We start from the raw sequence: 18,609 nt of genomic DNA on the forward strand, positions 1-18,609 counted from the left end.
GGCACGGCACGGCACGGCGGGAAAGGGTGCCAAAAGGTTGCGATCGGACCGACCTGAAGGTGATTGTCATTGTTGTTGCGGGCAGCGTGCAGATGCATGGCGTCTTCGATCGAGCCCATGGTGCAGATGAATGGGGCAGGCTAAAGCGTGGAATAGGCTATTAAGACCACCTAAAACATGAGTATAAGCAAGGTGGCGGGGGGGTGGGGAAGGGGGCAGGTGAGATGCACATGCGCACACACAAAGCAGCCGGCGCTTTCTTCTTGCAGCGAAACGGGACCCGATCAAAAGGGCTGAATGGATCTGATCGCCGTGCACACGACCCCAACGCAAGAGGACAAGCTCATCGGGGGCACATGACCACCCAAGCTTGTCCACATTAGCTGGATTAGATCCTTCCAGCGCGCCCATCAACGCCCAAGAAACACAATGGCAGCCGGCATCGTCGCAAGAACGAGCGCGCGCGCGCGCGTACCAACCGAAACGCAGAAATCGATAATGAGAGAGAGAGAGAGAGAGAGAGACAGAGAGAGAGAGAGAGAGAGAAGAGAGACAGAGACAGAGAGACAGAGAGAGAAGAGAGAGAAGAGAGAAGACAGACAGACAGAGAGACAAAGAAACAGAGACAGAAAGACACACACACACACACACACACACCCAGCCGCATACTTTGGGATGTGATTCTAACCTTTTGCTTCCTTCTCTCTCTTCTTCTGTTCCTCGCTCCGGATCTGGTGCTCTGCGGGCTTAAACGCTCATGCTCTCTCGTATTGACCTGGCTTGTCTGGTTCAGGCTCTCGCTGACCATCCGCTGCTGTGCGATGTTCGCTGATACCGTCTGTTTGCAGGAGGGTAGGAAAGGCGTCACGCACGCATCTGGCCCGGAGGCAGGGAGGAGGGGGGCGCGCTACCAAGCCAGCTGCTACCAGGTGCATGAGGTTGCCCCTAACCTAGATGTCGTAATCGAGACATGGCTCAGACTGTCAGCATTTCTGGTCTTTTTTGCAGGCACGCAACGTGACGTGTCGTGGTTTTGACAGCGGTCTTGAGGGCTTTGATTGGGTTGGTGACACGGATGTGTCGGCGTTGAGAGATCGGGCACCATCACCACCACCAGCGCAGACCAGCAGGCACATGAGCTCGACGCGATGAGCATCAGAGCTCGCCGCCGGAATGAAGAAGGAAGAGGGAGAAGAAGAAGAAGAAGATGAAGAAGAAGAAGAAGATGAAGAAGAAGAAGATGAAGAAGAAGATGAAGATAAAGTATGACAAGATGCAGAAAGTCGGGGTGACCCAACGGGTTTTAGTCTTAAACAGACACCTATTTTATGTGTCTACTTTTCACGTTTTTTTGCGATCTGTACTTGTCAGACAAAAGCGTCTATTACCAAGTGATATGGTTATGTCAGATAAAATGTGCCCTCGCAACACACACACACACACACACACAAGCGGTCACCGCCCACTTTTGACTTGCGACGGTGACGCCTCTGAGCTTGACTGCTGCGCCGTGTCGCGTCACGTATCGCTCTGTGGCTTGACCTCTGCTCAGCCGCAGTCAGATGGGGGCTGGTTTTTATGGGTATACATGAGAGATATACAGGATATGAACTAGCCTCCACCGAGTTGAGTTTGACGCAGCTGAAGTAGAACACTGCCAGCCAGCCAGCCTCTGTGCCCTGAGGGCCGTGCTCCTTGCGTACCCCGCATCGTGCACACGTGCTGCTCCGCCACCCGACCTGGGTGGGCGGTTCATCATGTCTCCAAGCACTGAACGCCTGGAGGTTGTGGTGCGCAAGCGGTTCAAAGCGCGCCATGATCACGAACTCAGCGTACGCAAACACGATCGAGTCCTCTTCCTCGACCACATGAACGAAGCCTGGTATGTTGACCTTTGCCGACAAAAGTTCCACCACACACACACACACACACACACACACACATGCACGCACTGCATGCCCGTGCAGAAGTGTCTGAGGCCCTGATCCTTCTTGAATGTTTGGCTGCACGGTTAACATCTTACCGCTCGAAACAATCCATCTCAATTTCACGGGCCCCTTCCTTGTATTTGACCCCTCTCCACTGTCTGCCTTCCACCCCCCACCCCTCTTCAGGTCACGTGTCAAAAATGAGCAAGGAGTCAGCGGCGCTGTTCCCACAAAGATTCTCGTCTTCCCAGGCGGAACAGTTGACCCCTCAACGGCCGCATTTGCCAACAGAACCCGATCCCAACACCGCCGAGCTAACCGACCTGGACCCAGCGCACGGGATGCCACTTACGATGATGACTACGATGATGACGACGACTTTGCTCCTCCGCCCTTACCAGCTGGCCCGGCCCCAGATTTGCCCAGAGGCTACGGCTTTGAGGAGGAGGATGTCGACGACCAGCGAGATGCCTCTTTCGCCGCCCGTCGCCACCGCCATCGCCCTGATCGCCGAGACAAATTCAACTCGTACAACTCCCAGGCGGGTGCGGACGACGACGATGAGGACGATGACCCGCTGCAGGTTCGACGACCTGGATCGTATCAGAAACAGACAGCCGACTTTCGGCGCCCGAATGGCCCTCGTGGCGAGGATTCAGATGAGGACGACGATGACGCCGACCTCGTCTCGGAACCCGTCAACATGCGCCAAGCCCCGGGTGCCCGCCATCCCGGTCGTGGTCCTCCCAAGGGCCGCGGCCGTGGACGTGACAACCCCGCACGCTTGCCCACCAACCGTCCTCCCAGCCGTGAAATGCGCCCGCCAAGCCGAGGCCCGCCGTCTCGGGATCATTATCGCCCCGATGGCCCTCTGTATGATCGTGATGGCCTTCCCATCTCACCTCAGAGCGGCTATTATGATGACCCTGGTCGCGATGAATATGATCCACGAGGCAATTATGGGGGATACCGTGACCGCCGTGATCGTCGCTCCGACCCCAACTATGGCCCACAGCGTGCTAGCTACGGCGGGGGCGGCGCCATGATGGCTCCCACCATGGGGGACATTGGACGTCCCACAAGCTTCATGATGCCCATGTCCTTCCCCATGCCCATCATGCAGCCCTACATGCCCATGGCTGCCCCCATGCCTTATGGTGCCCCGCCCATGCAGTATCCACCCATGATGCAGCAGCCCCTCTTACCGAGCATGAATACAGGCATCAGCCTCAAAGACCGGTTTAATCAATCCCGCGTTGACGCCCTTCGCAGCGGTCTACACCGCCCCCTCCGCCCCGATTATGACGAACCAGATCCCGCCTCCAACAAGCCGACCCGCGCTGGCCCCCCCAAAACCACAGCCTCCGCTCCTGCATCTACGCCTGCACCGCCCTCGAGCGCTGTCTTGCCCCCGCCCCCGCCCCCGCCCCCTTCTGCCAACGCCGGCGCCAGCGCTGCTCCTGCCGCTCCGCCCCCACCACCTCCGCCTCCGCCACCGCCACCGCCACCGTATGTAGCTCGTTTTATTGCAACCTGCCGAGTGCACTCTGACAAGGCTCACGCATCTCCACTGTCTCCCAATGACACTGATGCAACATGCACTGGCCTCTCACCCGTTCGCTTTCCTGCTCCTTGACTTGACCTGTTGTGCAGACCGGAGCCGGTCGAGGTTGTGGGTGTGGGCAAGGCCAAGCCTCAACAAAAACTCAAACCTTCTTTGAACCAAGGAGCGGCTTTTCAACCCGTTGGCGAGCTCGTGGCCAAAATTGCGCAACGCAAAAATGGCAACATCATGGATCGGCTCAAAAACCTCCCATAATTTTTTTCTTTGTTTTTGTTTTCTTCCCTTCCTCAACGCTGCCCTGTGATTAACCAATATGCCCCACTCGACGCCACTGCGTGAGCGCCGTCTCTGCCCTTGCTGTCCTCTTGACAACAATATTTTAATGACCGTGATACTACAATGTGACAGTGACCAACATAGCACACATTTCAACCAGAAGCACGTAGGGCATTTCACGGCACCCTTCGATCGATCGATAGCATCGATTCTGATATCCAAAACTTAATTGACTAATGTGCTGCCCTGGCTGAGCAATTGAATACATGACATTATTGCATCTGGAGAATAGCAAGAACGTGGCGGTAAATGCCAAGCCCCCATTACTCATCAATCACGCTCATTGCTTCAGAGTCACCAACACCCGAATCGGCCACGGGTGGCTTGGCAGTCGATGTCGAGCTCTTGCCACCGACGAATGGCTCGCCGGCCGACGCCAGAACCTGCAATGCGCATGATGGAACCATGATGAGATGCCGTGCGACGATGCAGACCTAGCATGAGCCAGAAACCAACAACAACAACAAAAACAACACACACACCATACACGTTTCAATCCGAGCCAATCGTACCTCTTGATTCGTGGCTAGTTCTTCGAGGGAGTGCACCAACTGACCCTGCAGGGTGTACAAACGCCGAACGGGATTCATTCGTAATTTTTCGGTGCAGTCCACTAACAAATCCTCCAACGAACGGGCCATGCACAACAGCGGCGGTGCATCCCATGCACCGTTCCGCCGCGCCAGGACACGAGCCATCGGTCGCACAGGTTTGGCCAGGCGCTGAAAGAGATCCGGGTCTCGAGGTTGCGAGGCTTTGGCAATTTTGGGGCGCCCAGCCTCGTGTACAGCCAAGTCAATTTGCCGCAGACGCGCCTTAAACTGGGTCATGCGCTCAGCCACCGCTTCCAGATCCAGCTTGTTCGAATCCAGTTCTGTTTGCAGTGTGTCGAGACGGCGCCCCGTGGATTCGGTGGCCTCCTTCGCCATCAAAGCTTTCAAATTCTTGCGCTGGCTTTTTAGCGCCTGTGCTTCCTCCTTGCATCGTGCAAAGGCCCCACGCAGCTCCTGGCGCTCTTGACGCAAGGCATCGAAGCACGTTTCGGGTCGTACAAACGGCTCTCCGCACGAAACCCACAACTCTAGATCATTGGCGTCCGAGACATGCTTTTTGCCGAGGCTGCTCAAGCGCTCTACAGGCGTCCCGTCACGCAAAAAGAGAGCCCGAGCTGCGTTGGCTAGATTTAACAGCCCTAAGATCCATGCCAACAAAATGCTGTGTTAGTTTCGAGTTGCCACAGAGAGGCACAGATTTCTTTCGCCTTCTGAATGCAGGTACCCCTGCCCCAAGCACGAAGGCACAGGGCAAGAGGGGGGACACTGCGCAGAGGAAATGGTCAACGTACGAGTTGCTTCACTCAACAAGAAGGCCAAGCTTCGCTCGTCGCTTTCCAACACCACCACAACCCGCTTGGACCGTGTTTTAAGCACCTCGCCGTTCTTGTACAAAACTGTCTTGAGGCGACGGCTCGGTTCGAGCGAGGACGTTGGAGCCGATGCTACAAGGTACGAGGATCTCGTGTGACACCAAAGCAAGATCGGCAAGTCGAAGGCAAGCATGCAAGAGAGCAGCAACATACGTTTAATGTGCACGGTACGACGATCTAAAACGCCGACAAGACGGCCCAGATAGCGATCCCAGCGCGCCAAAGCCTCCTCGGCATCCTCCACACTGCGCAACGTGACCCTCGCACCCAAAGGCACGGGCTGTGGGGGTGCAAAGACCCCCTTGGGTCCACGCAACCCAAAGCGCGATTCAATCTCAAGAGCTCGGTTGCGATTACTACACACAAATGACTGCACGCCAAGACTCAGCGAGTGGGTCGAGGATGAGCCATTGTGGCCGCTGTTCTCGGCACAAGCCGGACAACTAAGCAGGCAAAATACCCGGCAGTGAGCCAAACCGTGACGAACAACAACAAAAAAGTGGTGGGCACAAAAGTGGGGCAAGGAGAAAAAATATTCCGCACATGAGATTATCTCGGGCATCAAGGTAGGCCAGTTGATCCACAGCCTGTGCGCCATGGAATGCGGCTGAGCACACGCCAGCTTGTTGTAGCAACCCTGGCAAGGAAGCCCCGGGTAATTGAAGGCGGAATGTAGCCCGATCCTTGACGGCCCGCACCAAGCTCATACGATTCTGCAAAAACCAACAAGCGGTGCTGCTGCATGAGTACACATGGGCAAGTATTCGCAGCGGGCAATCCCTATCACTACCCACGCACCGTGTTGCGATCCAACAGACAGAGGCGAGCCTCGCCATCAAAGTCCTCGCCCGCAGCAGCTTCAGCTCGTGCTTCTCGACGGGCCCAACCCAAGCAAAGATTGGCATCCATGGCACTCACAAAGAGCCCGTCCTCAACAATCCATTTTTGTCCAGGCTCGTTGAGCGCCAGGGGTTCCAGCGTGATCGTGGCTCCAGCCGCCACCTCGATTGCCGTCAGACAATCGTCGCCAACCATGAGCTGCCGCTGTGGCTTAAGCACAGCCTGGAGGGCGGCCTCCTCGTCCGTTGTTGTCGTGAACGTCGAGCCATTGCGCTGCGCAAAAGTGGCAATGCTGTCGGCAGCGGCATACGCCTCGGCCACTTGGCGCAGGGCCCGAATTTCACCCTCGAGCAATTTGGTGGCCCGCGTGACGGCAGGACCAGGGTGCCACGGCTCGCCACAGCTCACCTGCAGCACCACGGCTGAGTCAAATGTCTCTGGGTCTGTCACCGCCGCACCCCAGGGCGTGAACAGCTGGCGACTTGCGCCCGTCAGCTGTGGTAGTGCAGCATCACACTTGACCAACAGCAGCTCAAGCCGCCACTCCTGGCGCTCATCACGCTGCTGAGTGAGTGAATCGGTCATGCTGACGGCCCAGTCCGTACCGAGCTTTTTGCTCAGCCAGTGACGCGTGTCCTTGGGCAGGCTTGATGCCAAGGTCGCGGGCGCCATGGCATTACCCACGGTATTGCTGCGCCCACGCTCGCCGGCACTTAGAGGCAACACCACAGAGGAGGGTTCGGCGCCGGGGTTGACATTGGGTACAACCTTGAGCTTGCGGTGGTAGAGATGCCTGTCAAAGCGAGCCGAGCTGCGCTGCGTCGGCCAGGGCGCCTTGCCCACGAGGAGGGCCTCAAGGGGTGCTGGCATTTCCGCATTCCACTGACAGTTGGCGTCGCAGGGCCACATGAGAGCCTTTTCAATCCATCGCCGATCCTGGTTCACGTCCCGTGATTCTTTGAAGAGTGCCACCTGGTCGAAGCGATACGACTTGAAGGCCCACCGCTGCCGCTGGCCCACTGCGGTTGCGGGTGCTTCGACGGCTTGTACCGACAGCACGACATGGTCTGCGCTAGAGCCATCGGCGCCGACAGCGTCATCCGCGGTCCATGCCACGCCACCCGAGGTCGGTGGGCTGCCATTGCCGTCGCTGTCCTCGTCTTGTTCACCGCGCTGGGTTTGTCCGTGGTCATTGTTGGTACTAGAAAAGCCCATGCTGGTGTTTTCGTCAGCGTGTTTCAACGCCACATCGACGGTTGCCGAGAGAGTCAGACCAAACTCTGCGTTGGCTGCCGTTCGAATTGTGCCATCGTCTGCAAAGAACCAGAGTGCATTCAAGTTACTTGCCGCCGCTTCTCCAAAGCCCACCGGCAAGGGAGACGCAGGAGAGTCGGCAGCCGGGTCACCTAGCACGGTGAGGACCATGGAGGGACACAAGCGCGAGGATATGAAGCACAGAGTCGGCCCTTCAGTGGCAGTACGCAACGGTTGCACCTGCCAACGCTGGAGTAGGTTTGACTTGTCAGCTAACTGGCGCAGATGAAAGGCCACGCGCGGTTGGAAGACGGCCACCTCGCGCTCGCGACGCAGCAAGAGCATGGCCGTGCTGTGTGCCAACGGCTTGAGCCGTTCGAGTGCCTCCGTTCCCACGGTTTTGGCGTCGTACTTGAGAGCTTCGGGTACAGGCTCGTCGGCCGCCAAGAGAGCAAAGTTGTTGGCATTCAGTTCGTCATCTTCGACCACGTCAAAGTGCTCAACAAACATGGGATGCGGCGAGTTCGAGCTCTCGCTCGTTTCGGGTGTGGGTGTCTCGGTGTCGGAAGCAGTGGGGGCTCTGACCAAAACCTGTCGGGCGCCCGATAGCGAGACCCCCAACACCACGTCCTCGTAAGGGACAAAGGGTTCGCCACGCGAAACCCAGACAGTGTTGACCTTGCGCAACTGATGCACCTTGCGTAGCTCGCGTCCTGATTTATCAAAGAGGCGCTTGGCTGGTCCACCCAAATCAAGAAGGCTGTCGATGCGAGCCAGCAGCAGAGCAAAGACGCCCTGGGCATCTTGAGCACGCCGCTCGGCCTCCCCGACATGAAAGGTGAAGGTCCGACTGTTTTCCGGGCGGGCAGGGAGACCATTGGGCACGGCAGCGAGGTACAGGGCGGGCCGAGCATCGACGAGCGTCGAGTTGGGCTTGAGGCGCGGGATGGAGGCGGCTAGCGGCGGCTCGGGCCCATCAGCGACGCTCTCTAACAAGGTCGCTCGACAAGCAAGAAGGTAGCGGCGCGACTCCTGTAGGCGATTGGTCTGCAGGTCCAAATCTCCGAGAGCCGCTTCTTGAGCCTCGTAGCCCGAGATGATAGAGTCGAGAATCTCTTTGCGTTGCTCGCACTGCTTGATACGCGCATCAAGGCGCTGGACATGATGTTGGATGAATGCGAGGGGCCCGCGAGTATCAAAGGCCTCGGTGCCTGCCACAACCCAGAAGGGTCCGGCCACGCGGCCGATAACGTACTGCAGCGCTGGGTGACACAGGGCGTGCAGATCACCAGTGGCCTCTCGGATGACGTGACCATCAAGGGCAAAGAGACGAGCGGCTGGCCCACTGAGAGCCAGCCGACGGGTGCAAGCGTGGAGTACGTCATCCAGGGAATCGGGAAGAAGCAAGGCGGTGCCGTTGATGCCCTCTCCAAGGTTGAAAAAGGTTGCGCGAAGCCGACCGGCTTGATCAATGGAGGCAGTGCAGCGCCCAGCAGACAGAGGCCGGGAGTTGGCGGTGCGACCGTGCAATCCGGAAGAGAGGCCAACAGATGCCGAGAGGGAGGCTGTGGGCCCTAGTCGACGGCGATGCTCGGCCGCAACGCGGGCAAAAGGATCCGCAAAGGGCTCGCCGAGGCTCACGTAAACGATGGCATGGGGTTCCAGCAGTTGACAATCCTCGGTGGAGAGGAGCTCTTGGCCCGACTCATCGAAGAGACGGCGGGCGGCAAAGGGCAGGTCGAGGCGCTGGGTGCAGGCTCGCAGCAGGGCATGTAGCGTATCGCCTTGAACCCTGATGCCATGCTGATACGTTCCATTTTTGTGAGCCACACACCGCACGAGGTGGGGACGGGCCTGGTACATGCGGCGGGCTGCGGCCTCTGCGCGCCGTGAGGTCTCAAGTGGGGCTGAGGTGGGCCGAGCACGGACGGAGCGACGCAACGATTGGCTGCTAGCGCCGTTGTTGCGATGCACGGCTGAGGTGGGCCGTGAACGTCGAGAGGGAGCATTGCGCGGCAAGCGCATGGTAGCAGCATAGGGAGAATTATCGACAAAACTGGCTCTGGTGAGGGTGCGGGGGCGAGATTGCGAGGTCATGGTCGATGTGCGGGAGCTTTGCGATGTATCTGAGCGGTAAGAAGATGGCCGCTGCGGCCGCGACGCCACAGGTATGGCCGCCGCATAGCGCTACATGGGCCCCGACGAAGACGTTGGGTAGGAGGGATGAGAAGGGATGTTGATCCACAAGCTTTGAGAACAAGGCGAGGGCCAAGACAGGCAACGGCTGAGTTCCGACGGAGGAGCGAAATAGCTCACCTGAAGCTGCTCCTGCTTTTCCCGACTGTCCAGCAGCTCATGAAGCAGCGTAGGATCCAACTACCGCATCATTGCAACAAGCCTCGGTCAAGACGGGGCGGCGAGGGCAGCGTGCTTGTGTGCGTTTTTGTGCACGTCTGTACGCGGCTGTGTGCAAGTGTGTAGAAAAGGACATGGACGCCGATCGCGGCAATGCCAGTGCTCGACTCACCTGCGGCATGATGACAGACTGTTGATGATCCAGGTAATTCACGAGAGCCGTTGGCAGCGCAAGCTCCTGGGCAGCCCGGACTGCGTGCCACCAGCTGAGAACCCTGCCCAGCGCAGTCAGCAGTGCTGTGACCACACACACGCGCACACACACACACACACTTGAACCGGGGCTCGACTTGGCCTTGGCTCCAGTCGAGGACGTGGTGCGGCTCCTGTTGAACCAACAAAACTGACATGTGCACACCCTGAACAAACACACACACACACACACTCTCAACGGGGAATGGAAGCTGTGTGTGTCTCTTGGGAATTAATGATCCAAAGCTACAAATTTGCTTCAGCCTTGAGGCGTTCGTGTCACGCCTATCCAGACTCCCGCCTACCATCCCCAAGCACCCTGTGCTGTCTGTACTGTACGACTGGCGCTGCCGGCGCTGCCGTTTTCACACACACACACACACTCACACACACAGATTTGCTGTTGTAGTGTTGTTGTTGTTCGACATCGCGTTGCGAGGGTGCGTGGCCTATTGTTAGATCAGCATCCTCATCTATATTTAGTCGAAGCCAGGTGGGCGGAAACAGTTGAAAAACGAAGAGAGAGAGCGCGCTTTTCGAGAGAACGGCAGTCGAAGGTGCGATGATGGCGATGGCAGCGTTGCTCACTTGGTTCGAGGGAGATTGGGATCGTAAGGAAGAGGCTTGCTGGTCTTGAGCTCATTGGGTCTCTGTGTTTGTAGAGGGAGCCCTGGCTTGACGGCTGGGTTTGAATGGGTGGTCCAACCCCGCGTTTTCTTGGATCCGCTTCATCGACCGGTGGCCCCCGAGGCCGGCGTGGCAGCCCGCAGGGCGCCAAACGCCATGCCGGAGCGACTTGCCTGATTTCCTTAGTACCAGAGCGATTCATCGCCATCTAGAAACATCGACACGACATCATGGAACTGTCTTGGGTCGGCCTGGCCGTTCGTGCCTTTGCCCTGCTTGGTACGCGAACCTGCTTCCCCTGTGCATCCATGCGCAGCCCCGAGCCGAAGCTCTGATTTTGCCGTGACGCCAATTGGGGCTTCGTTTACGGGACCATGTATATCGCTAACCTCATGTGCTCATATTTTTTTTCATTCTCCTTCCGCCCTCCACCGCCTTGTTCGGCAGTCTGGCCCCTTGGGGTGTGTGTTCCGTTGGCCACGACTCTCACACCGTCGGAGAGCGGGAACATGGCCCTCATCTTCTTTGCCCTCCTCCCTCATTGGTTGTGGCCCCTCATCTACCTGGCGGAGCGCTTGGGTCTGACGGACTTTGGCGATCTGATCAGCCTGGTCGAGATTCTTGTGGGCGCCGTGGCGTCAGGCTTGGTCCTACCCATCATCATTCTCACCCCGCTGCTGCAAACCCTGGATCTAACTCCCAGCGAATACGGCATGCTGTTGTTCAACATTATCATTCTGCCCAGTGTCTGGCTGCCCTTGGTCGTGGCTATTTTCCAAACCCCGATCGTGGTCGATGCCAAGCGCGCTGAAGACCTCCAGCCACAGCGCCAAAGCTTCTCCGATCACGCCGAACTACGTGGCGAGTTTAGCGTGAGCTATGGCAGCTACTTCTTGCTGGCTTCGGTTCCATTTGGCATTTTTCTGCCCCTCTTCATTCACGGCACCACCAACGCTGCCGGCGAAGCGGCCGTGCTCTTTTTTCTTCTCCTTCTGGGCTCAGCCTCGGCCCTTTTGCTGGTGGCCCCGCGCCTGGGTTGGGTCCTGCATCAAACCATGCGCTGGTTCAAGGACGTGGCCAGCTATCGCGCACTGGCCGAGGGCGTGCTCTGTCTGGTTGTCCTCCCAGTCTGCCTCATGGTGCCCGTATTGGCTGAGGTTCACCTCAATCGGCCCTCTTACGACGTTCTCCAGGCGTGGTTGCTGGGTCTACCCGCCGTTACCCTCCTGCGCATGACTTTCACCCTGCATCGTGAAGCGCAGTATTTACCCTCCTACATGGCCGGTGTCTTCTTGGTTGTGGACCTCCCCTGCTTCATCCTACTCCCTGCCTGGATTGCTGCCCATCCAGTGTCCATGGCGGGTGAGGTGACCTTCTTGGTCTTTATGCTCGTGCCGCTTGTTGCCGCCTTGGCCTTGGTCGTCTATTTGACGTTTACGTCCTATCAAAACCTACCCTTTCATCTCTTGACCAAGTATCTTGAGCCCGAGTGGTGGGTCGAGCAGGTTCTAGCCACGTTGATTTTTTCTGCGCCCATGCTTGTGGCTGTGCCCGTGTATTTTCGGGCTGACCTTGATCCTACCACCGATTACGTTCTCGTGGGCTTTCTTGTCGTTATCGAGATCTTGCTGGCAGTGGCCTTCTTGGCCTCTTATGCCTTGCGTCAGAATGACATGCCAGACGCCATTTCGCTCGCCCCCACCATCGCGCGCTCTCGTGCAGGCACAGCCGTGTCGCGTAGTGATGCTGGATTAATGCGTGGCCCTGCCCACGCCCAGTTCTCTGCACAGGACCTTGAATCGCGGCGTGGTACAATGGCCAATGCGCGTCGTGACAGCGTTGATCCGACCCACGTTGATGCCGACGGCCTACCGGCACCGGCCGACAGTGCACCAGCGCCGGCACCCTCGAATGCATCTGCATACCGACCCTCCGTGGTATCTGCTGCAAGTTCCCAGGGCGGGCTGCTGGGGCACCGCGTGCCTGGCTCGTATCATGCTACCAACTGGGGCTCCATCTCCAAGGTACCGAAGGATTTCGACCCCGATGCTTTTGAAGAACCAGCGGCCATGGCTGGCAGTCCCCTGAATTCCACCGTCGAAGTTCGCACCTATGATCTTGCCACCCCGCTCGGAGCCTCGGGTCGCACCGAGGTGGCGACCGTGCTTACCGACACCCAGCCGCCCCCTTCCCCCGGAACCTCATTCAATGGTTCAGATGCCGAGCGTCTCACACCAGACGCAAGCACCTTGCCCGCTCTACTGCCATCCGCTGAGAGGGAGCCCGTACACGCGCAGACCGGTGATGATACTGAGTATGAGATTGTGCCGCTGCCCGAGCGCAGCGATGATCCGGACAAGTCCGAGTGGGAGCATTGCGATGTGTATGACCTGGATGCTAGCTCACACCTGCAGCTTCAAGACCGTACGTGTTCTCCTTTCGTGCCCGCAGCCGCTCGTGTCTACGCTGGCTCGTCCCGTGCCCATACATGCCGTCGAAGCATTGTTGTTTCTCCCGCTTGTGTGTCTATGTTTGCGTCCGTGACCGTGGTCGCAGCGTACTCACGCGTTGGATTCTTGACCCTGATAGGTGGCGTTTTTCTGTTTGTGAGCGAGAGCACGGGCGAGGACTTGCGGCAGGGCGCATACCATTCTGCATACCCAGCGTATTTGTCGGGTACTGAAGATAGCTTTGTGCTCAAGTGGCCCTGCTATGCAACCATGCAGACGCAAGAGGCCAGTGAGATTGGGCTGTCCAAGGTTGCCCATGCATCGCGCATTGCTCAGGCGTTCAATGCTGCGCTTGGTCGCTCCAGTGAAAATGCAGTGAGTTTCGCGCAACCACGCGCGGTGCAGTTGACGGCGCGGCCCGCTGCCAACGGGCGTGTGCCATGGGCGTTGCTTGAGCCGGAGCTGGAAGACCTCGAGGCCACCGGTGTCATGGACTACTTTTGTATCTTCAATGACTCGGCTGGTGGGGTGGTGAGCGAAGAGGACATGCAGGACGAGGTGGGCGACCACGGTGAGGACTGGCGCGAGGAATTCCGCGAGTGTAATGACTTGGCCCAAGCCCTCAGTTGCTACAGTTACCATGCCTCCCAGCGCCAGGAGCTTATGATTAACATCCAGGGCGTGCGCCACCGGTACACCAACCCTGACTTTCACTTTGCCTCGGCCGTCCACGATCCATACTTCTCACCCCATAACAACGGCCCTGAGGGCATTGCTGCGTTTCAACGGTCACATGTGCACAATGATTTCTGCCGGCTCGCCCTCCCCAGCTTGCCTGGTTTTACCGACTCGTGGTTGACGTCTTGATGGCAGTGGGCTGGATTTGGCTGCTCGAGCACGCCTTTGAAGAAGCTTTGAAATTTATTACCCTTTTTGACTTTCGTTTCGTGATCAAAATGCTAGTTTTGAACTGCTTGTTGTTCTTCTTCTCCAAGTGACGCACGATTCGTTTTTGTGTAGCGTGGTCAACTCGAATCCATGCTCTTGGTGCAGGGTTAGCGACGGGACAATGCATTTTACCGTCACTTCTAGAGTCCGTCTTTTGTGTTTGTTGACTGCCCACCTTCAAGGAGAGTTATGGGTGATTTTGGTGAATTACGGCTATTTTTTGCATATTTTCGTGCCTTTTTCGTTGTATTTTTCGTCTTGACATAACGAACAGTTCGACGACCTGGTACTGCGTTGCCGAGGAGGGGGGTATTCCGTTGAAGCTGTGCGACATCCTTTCGGTGCGCGCCGGGTGTGGGTGTACAGGATACAGATGATCATATCTGTTCAAACAACAACATCTGGACAGATAGGTATAGGACATCAATTTTATTTAATCGTCAAAAAAATACACTGCTGTGTGTGCAGCTCCAACTATGGGGTCTCTGGTTTTCTGTACATACATGCGCTGCTCAACTGCTGACTGTGAAAAAGACAGCACGCGATGGTTGACGTGCGGCGTGCGTCGCGCTGCCACCGAGCACACCAGCCCATCATGTCTGAGCGAGACCCCCCCCCCCCTTCTGCGAAGGAAACTCGTCAATATTTATGCATAACAGCAGGGAAGCTTAGGCGGTGACGCATGCACGGTTGAAGTTGCCCGAGCCACGCATGCGGTAACCATCGGGGCATGTCTGGGCGCAATAACCGTTGTAAAGGGCAAAGCCGTTTTTGCACACCTCACACGCGGTACCACCGAGGTTGCAACGGTAGCACTCATCGACAAGGGCAGTGCAACCCACTCCACGCTCATGGCACTCAAGGTTGAAGTTGCCGCGACCAACCGGCATGTGCGTGTGGGGGCATGCGTCGATGCAGGAGCCCTCATGCAGGTACCGCGCGTCCCGACAGCGCACACACTGATCAGCTTCCTCGTCGCACAGGTCACAGCTGTCTTGACCGCGCTGGCAAGCACGATCCTTTTCGCAAAAGTTGTGAAAGTTGCCCCGGCCCTTGCCTGTATAACCAGCCGGGCAAGTCGTATGGCAGGTGCCGTTTAGAAGATATGTGCCATGGCGACAGACCAAGCAGGTCTCAGGCATATCCTCATCGCAGCTGTGGCAATGGTCTGCACATACGCGCGCCCGGCGACAAGTGTTGCGGTAGTTGCCCGACCCCACGTTGACATATCCGGCAGGGCAGGATGCAAGGCAGGCCCCGTCAAAAAGGAAGCGGCCCGATCCACAGACCGAGCACACATTGCGGTCGGCACTGCAGTCGTGGCAAAACTCATCAGCACACGCGAAAGCAGCCAACTGACAGTACTTGCCAAAGTTGCCACGACCGACTGGCTCGTAACCCGAGGGACATGAAGCCACGCAGCCATCCTCATGAAGAAAGTAGCCATTTTTGCACATGGTGCACAGATCACGGTCCTCCTCACACGAGTAGCACTCGTTATCGGCACAGCCAGCGAGCGCTTCCAAGCGGCATTCGTTGTTGAAGTTGCCACGGCCCACCTCTTCGTAGCCGGCGGGACAATGCTCAAGGCAGGCACCCGCATGGAGGTACCGACCACTGGAGCACACGGTGCACACCGAACGGTTACCAGCACAGTCATGGCAAAACTCGTCGGCGCAGGTGGGTTCCTCGACTTGAATCTCACGGCAGAAGCGGTTGAACTGGCCCTTTCCGACGGCTTCAAAGCCGGCGGGGCAGGTCTCACGGCATGCGCCATTGTGAAGGAGGAACTTGTTTTTACACACTGCGCACTGCGCAAAGTCATCCGCGACACACGCATAGCACTGGTCCAGCTGACAAATGGCCGGTGTTGTAGAGGGCTCCATGCCCCAATCACCCGAGTCATCGCCTGAACCATCTTGATCTGGCACAGTATCGGTAGAAGCAGGCGCGGAGGTCGAGCTGGAAGCTCCCTGCGTTGGCAGTGTTGCAACAGTGCTGGGCTCGGCGTCCTGCTCAGTAGTGGGTTCCACCACCTCCTCCTCGGTGGTAGGCTCAGCAGCGGCCTTGGTGGTGGGTTCAGCAGCAGCCTCGGTGGTGTGTTCAGCAGCGGCCTTGGTGGTGGGTTCAGCAGCAGCCTCGGTGGTGTGTTCAGCAGCAGCCTCGGTGGTGGGTTCAGCAGCAGCCTCGGTGGTGTGTTCAGCAGCAGCCTCGGTGGTGGGTTCAGCAGCAGCCTCGGTCGTAGGCTCGGCAGCAGCCTCGGTCGTAGGCTCGGCAGCAGCCTCGGTCGTAGGCTCGGCAGCAGCCTCGGTCGTAGGCTCGGCAGCAGCACCAGTTGTGGGTTCAGCAGCAGCCGCGGTGGTGGGTTCAGCAGCAGCCTCGGTCGTAGGCTCGGCAGCAGCACCAGTTGTGGGTTCAGCATCAGCACCAGTTGTGGGTTCAGCAGAGACAGTTTTTGTGACCTTTGCAGTTGTCATATCTTCGGGTGCACGAGTGGTGGGTTGCTCACCACTCAGCTCGTCATCACCGGAGCCCGTGCTAGGCATTGGCGTGGTCTCATCACGGTTTGTTGTGGAGGGAACGACAAAGTATCCGCAGTGAACCTCGCAATAGGAGGCATAACCTACAGAGTAACTTGTTTATAAGCGAGCAACCTATTCCATCATGAAAGGCTGGATTCAGGCGCTACAAGCTTACCAATTTCGCCTTGCAGGCAGCGTGAACAGTGAGCACACGAGCCGTCTTGATGACAATATTCTTCTTCGCCGCAATGAGCGTCGGTCTGGCACTCCAAGGTTTCGTTGCGGCAATGGCTGGGGCAAGCTAAGGTTAACAGCATCATTTGAAGGTTGAGCCAACGTTAGTCTTTGCGCAGCCCATGGCACGTTTCTTTTAACTCAAGAACAGCAGTCAACCATGCGTGATGCAAAAACGCCCGAGCACTCGCAATCCGACGCACCGTGATCAACCGCGTCATCGTAGAACCAGCAGGCTTCGCATGCATAGCAATCCCCATGCCGGTCGCAATCTGAGCGAGGAGGGGATGGCAGATGAACTGAGGTGAGCTGAAGCCAAAACAAGTCAGTGGGTCGGAACAAGATACAGGAATCAAGTGGTGCATACAAGAGCTGTCATCGCAGTCGTCGTGCGCCTGGCATTCGTTTGCTGAAAGAATGGGTAGAATGCGACATAGCAGGGGCAATCTCGCGCGTGAGTCGGGTTAAACGGTCAATAAGCAGCAGCATGATGCCATGCAAATGAGGGCGTACATTCAGCTCTAGCAGCACAATGCTCACTGCAGTCTACGTTATCCAGTGCAGCAAGGCCACCGCAGGCCAAGCACTATGGTGGTATCATAGAGCACATGAGTAAGAACGTTGATTTTGTGTTTCAAAGAGGACGTTTCGGCCATACCGAAATGCACTCGTAGCCTTCACCGCAAAAAAAGCTACCCTCACAATGTGAATGGTGCTGGCATTCCAATTCGGGGTTGCGGCACTTGTCTGGACAAGCGCCTGAGTTGGAAGAGGACACAGGGTGAGGTGCGCGTGGAGAGCCGGGGGGCTGAGACGAAGAACACGGCCTTGGGGTGACCAAGACACACCTCCGTCAAAGGAATCTTGCCAAAAATAGCAGCCTTGAGGCTCGCTACAATGATGCATGACCGGGTTCGGGGTGGGCAAGATGAAATGAGCCAAACCAACAACAGTTCATCGATGGCACTGAAGCATTGGGGACATACCATTGATAACAGGCTGAGGACTCATCGCTACCAACAGCACATGCATGGTTGTGCAGTGCCCAGCCCCGGATCAAGAATGCAAGTGAGCGAGTCATGTCTCGGGCCGCGCTTGGGAGGGGGGGTATACAAGTTCAGAACAGCCGTACCAATACTCGTCGGCGGCACAATCGTCATGGGAGGCGCAATTGGCCGCTGTGATTCGCAAGTGAGCCAAGGGCGGCGTGAGGTGCGTGCAGTACGTAAGCAAGAGAAAAGAGGTCATATGGTCAGCATCGTACTCGCTGTAGGCAGGACGGCAAAGGCCAGGGCAACGAAGAGTGCCAGCGGCACCCCGTGCTGCATCATGGTGAAGGAGGGCTGATAGGCACGGCCAACGCTGTCGCACTGAGGGTGGCGCTGGAAGCGGCGCAGCGAAAAATGACCAATGAGGTCTAGAGCTCATTGAAATTTGGGGTTCATGGGGAAATTCGCTCGAGACAGTTTGCGCGCGGGAGAAGCCAAAGTCTGGAATGTTGACACCATCTCCAACAATGAACCGCCACAAATTCTTGGAAGGACGACAGAGTCTGGTCAGCCTGGTTGGGGTTGGGACAGTCAGATGGGCACTTTCGCTGGACTCTGTACGTGTCCGCGGGAACTTGTCCGTTTTCAGCCAGGATCCAAACTGCCGCATATGACAGATGCAAAACAAACAGAACGAACTGTAGCAGCCCAACGTGCTTGCACGCATGCAACGAAACAACGACAAGCGTCCTGCATGAAAAATAGATGACAATCTGACAATAACCACCCTTCCGATTGTCAGCATAGATTGTCAGCACAGGAGATGCTCTCTCTCTCTCTGCATTCTCATCGTGACGCTGATCGTCGTCAGCGTCGGCTCACAA

At 57.3% G+C, this 18,609-nt stretch overlaps 5 protein-coding genes across 5 annotated transcripts; 2 read left to right on the forward strand and 3 right to left on the reverse strand.

The window, feature by feature from the left end:
- Positions 1-284: 284 nt before the first annotated feature.
- On the reverse strand, positions 285-667 carry MONBRDRAFT_24590 (uncharacterized protein; the record flags this gene model as incomplete). Its single annotated transcript, XM_001745002.1, has 2 exons — positions 285-395; positions 476-667. The coding sequence occupies 2 exons, from the start codon at positions 665-667 to the stop codon at positions 285-287; spliced, it is 303 nt and encodes a 100-aa protein (XP_001745054.1).
- Positions 668-1,173: 506 nt separating this feature from the next.
- Positions 1,174-3,747, forward strand: MONBRDRAFT_7414 (uncharacterized protein; the record flags this gene model as incomplete). Its single annotated transcript, XM_001744829.1, has 4 exons — positions 1,174-1,263; positions 1,785-1,882; positions 2,115-3,437; positions 3,582-3,747. The coding sequence occupies 4 exons, from the start codon at positions 1,174-1,176 to the stop codon at positions 3,745-3,747; spliced, it is 1,677 nt and encodes a 558-aa protein (XP_001744881.1).
- Positions 3,748-4,091: 344 nt separating this feature from the next.
- MONBRDRAFT_36691 (uncharacterized protein) lies at positions 4,092-9,884 on the reverse strand (the record flags this gene model as incomplete). Its single annotated transcript, XM_001745003.1, has 5 exons — positions 4,092-4,262; positions 4,341-5,020; positions 5,174-5,891; positions 6,053-9,535; positions 9,876-9,884. 5 exons carry the CDS (start codon positions 9,882-9,884, stop codon positions 4,092-4,094), a joined length of 5,061 nt encoding a protein of 1,686 aa, XP_001745055.1.
- Positions 9,885-11,091: 1,207 nt separating this feature from the next.
- On the forward strand, positions 11,092-13,968 carry MONBRDRAFT_36692 (uncharacterized protein; the record flags this gene model as incomplete). Its single annotated transcript, XM_001744830.1, has 1 exon — positions 11,092-13,968. One exon carries the CDS (start codon positions 11,092-11,094, stop codon positions 13,897-13,899), a length of 2,808 nt encoding a protein of 935 aa, XP_001744882.1. The 3' UTR covers positions 13,900-13,968.
- A 680-nt stretch (positions 13,969-14,648) lies between these two features.
- MONBRDRAFT_24594 (uncharacterized protein) lies at positions 14,649-18,067 on the reverse strand (the record flags this gene model as incomplete). Its single annotated transcript, XM_001745004.1, has 8 exons — positions 14,649-16,583; positions 16,678-16,803; positions 16,940-17,008; positions 17,250-17,282; positions 17,433-17,495; positions 17,585-17,628; positions 17,723-17,749; positions 18,001-18,067. The coding sequence occupies 8 exons, from the start codon at positions 18,065-18,067 to the stop codon at positions 14,649-14,651; spliced, it is 2,364 nt and encodes a 787-aa protein (XP_001745056.1).
- Between the last annotated feature and the right edge of the window lie 542 nt (positions 18,068-18,609).

Source organism: Monosiga brevicollis, genomic scaffold (genome assembly GCF_000002865.3).
Source record: "Monosiga brevicollis MX1 MONBRscaffold_7 genomic scaffold, whole genome shotgun sequence".
Lineage (NCBI taxonomy): Eukaryota > Choanoflagellata > Craspedida > Salpingoecidae > Monosiga > Monosiga brevicollis.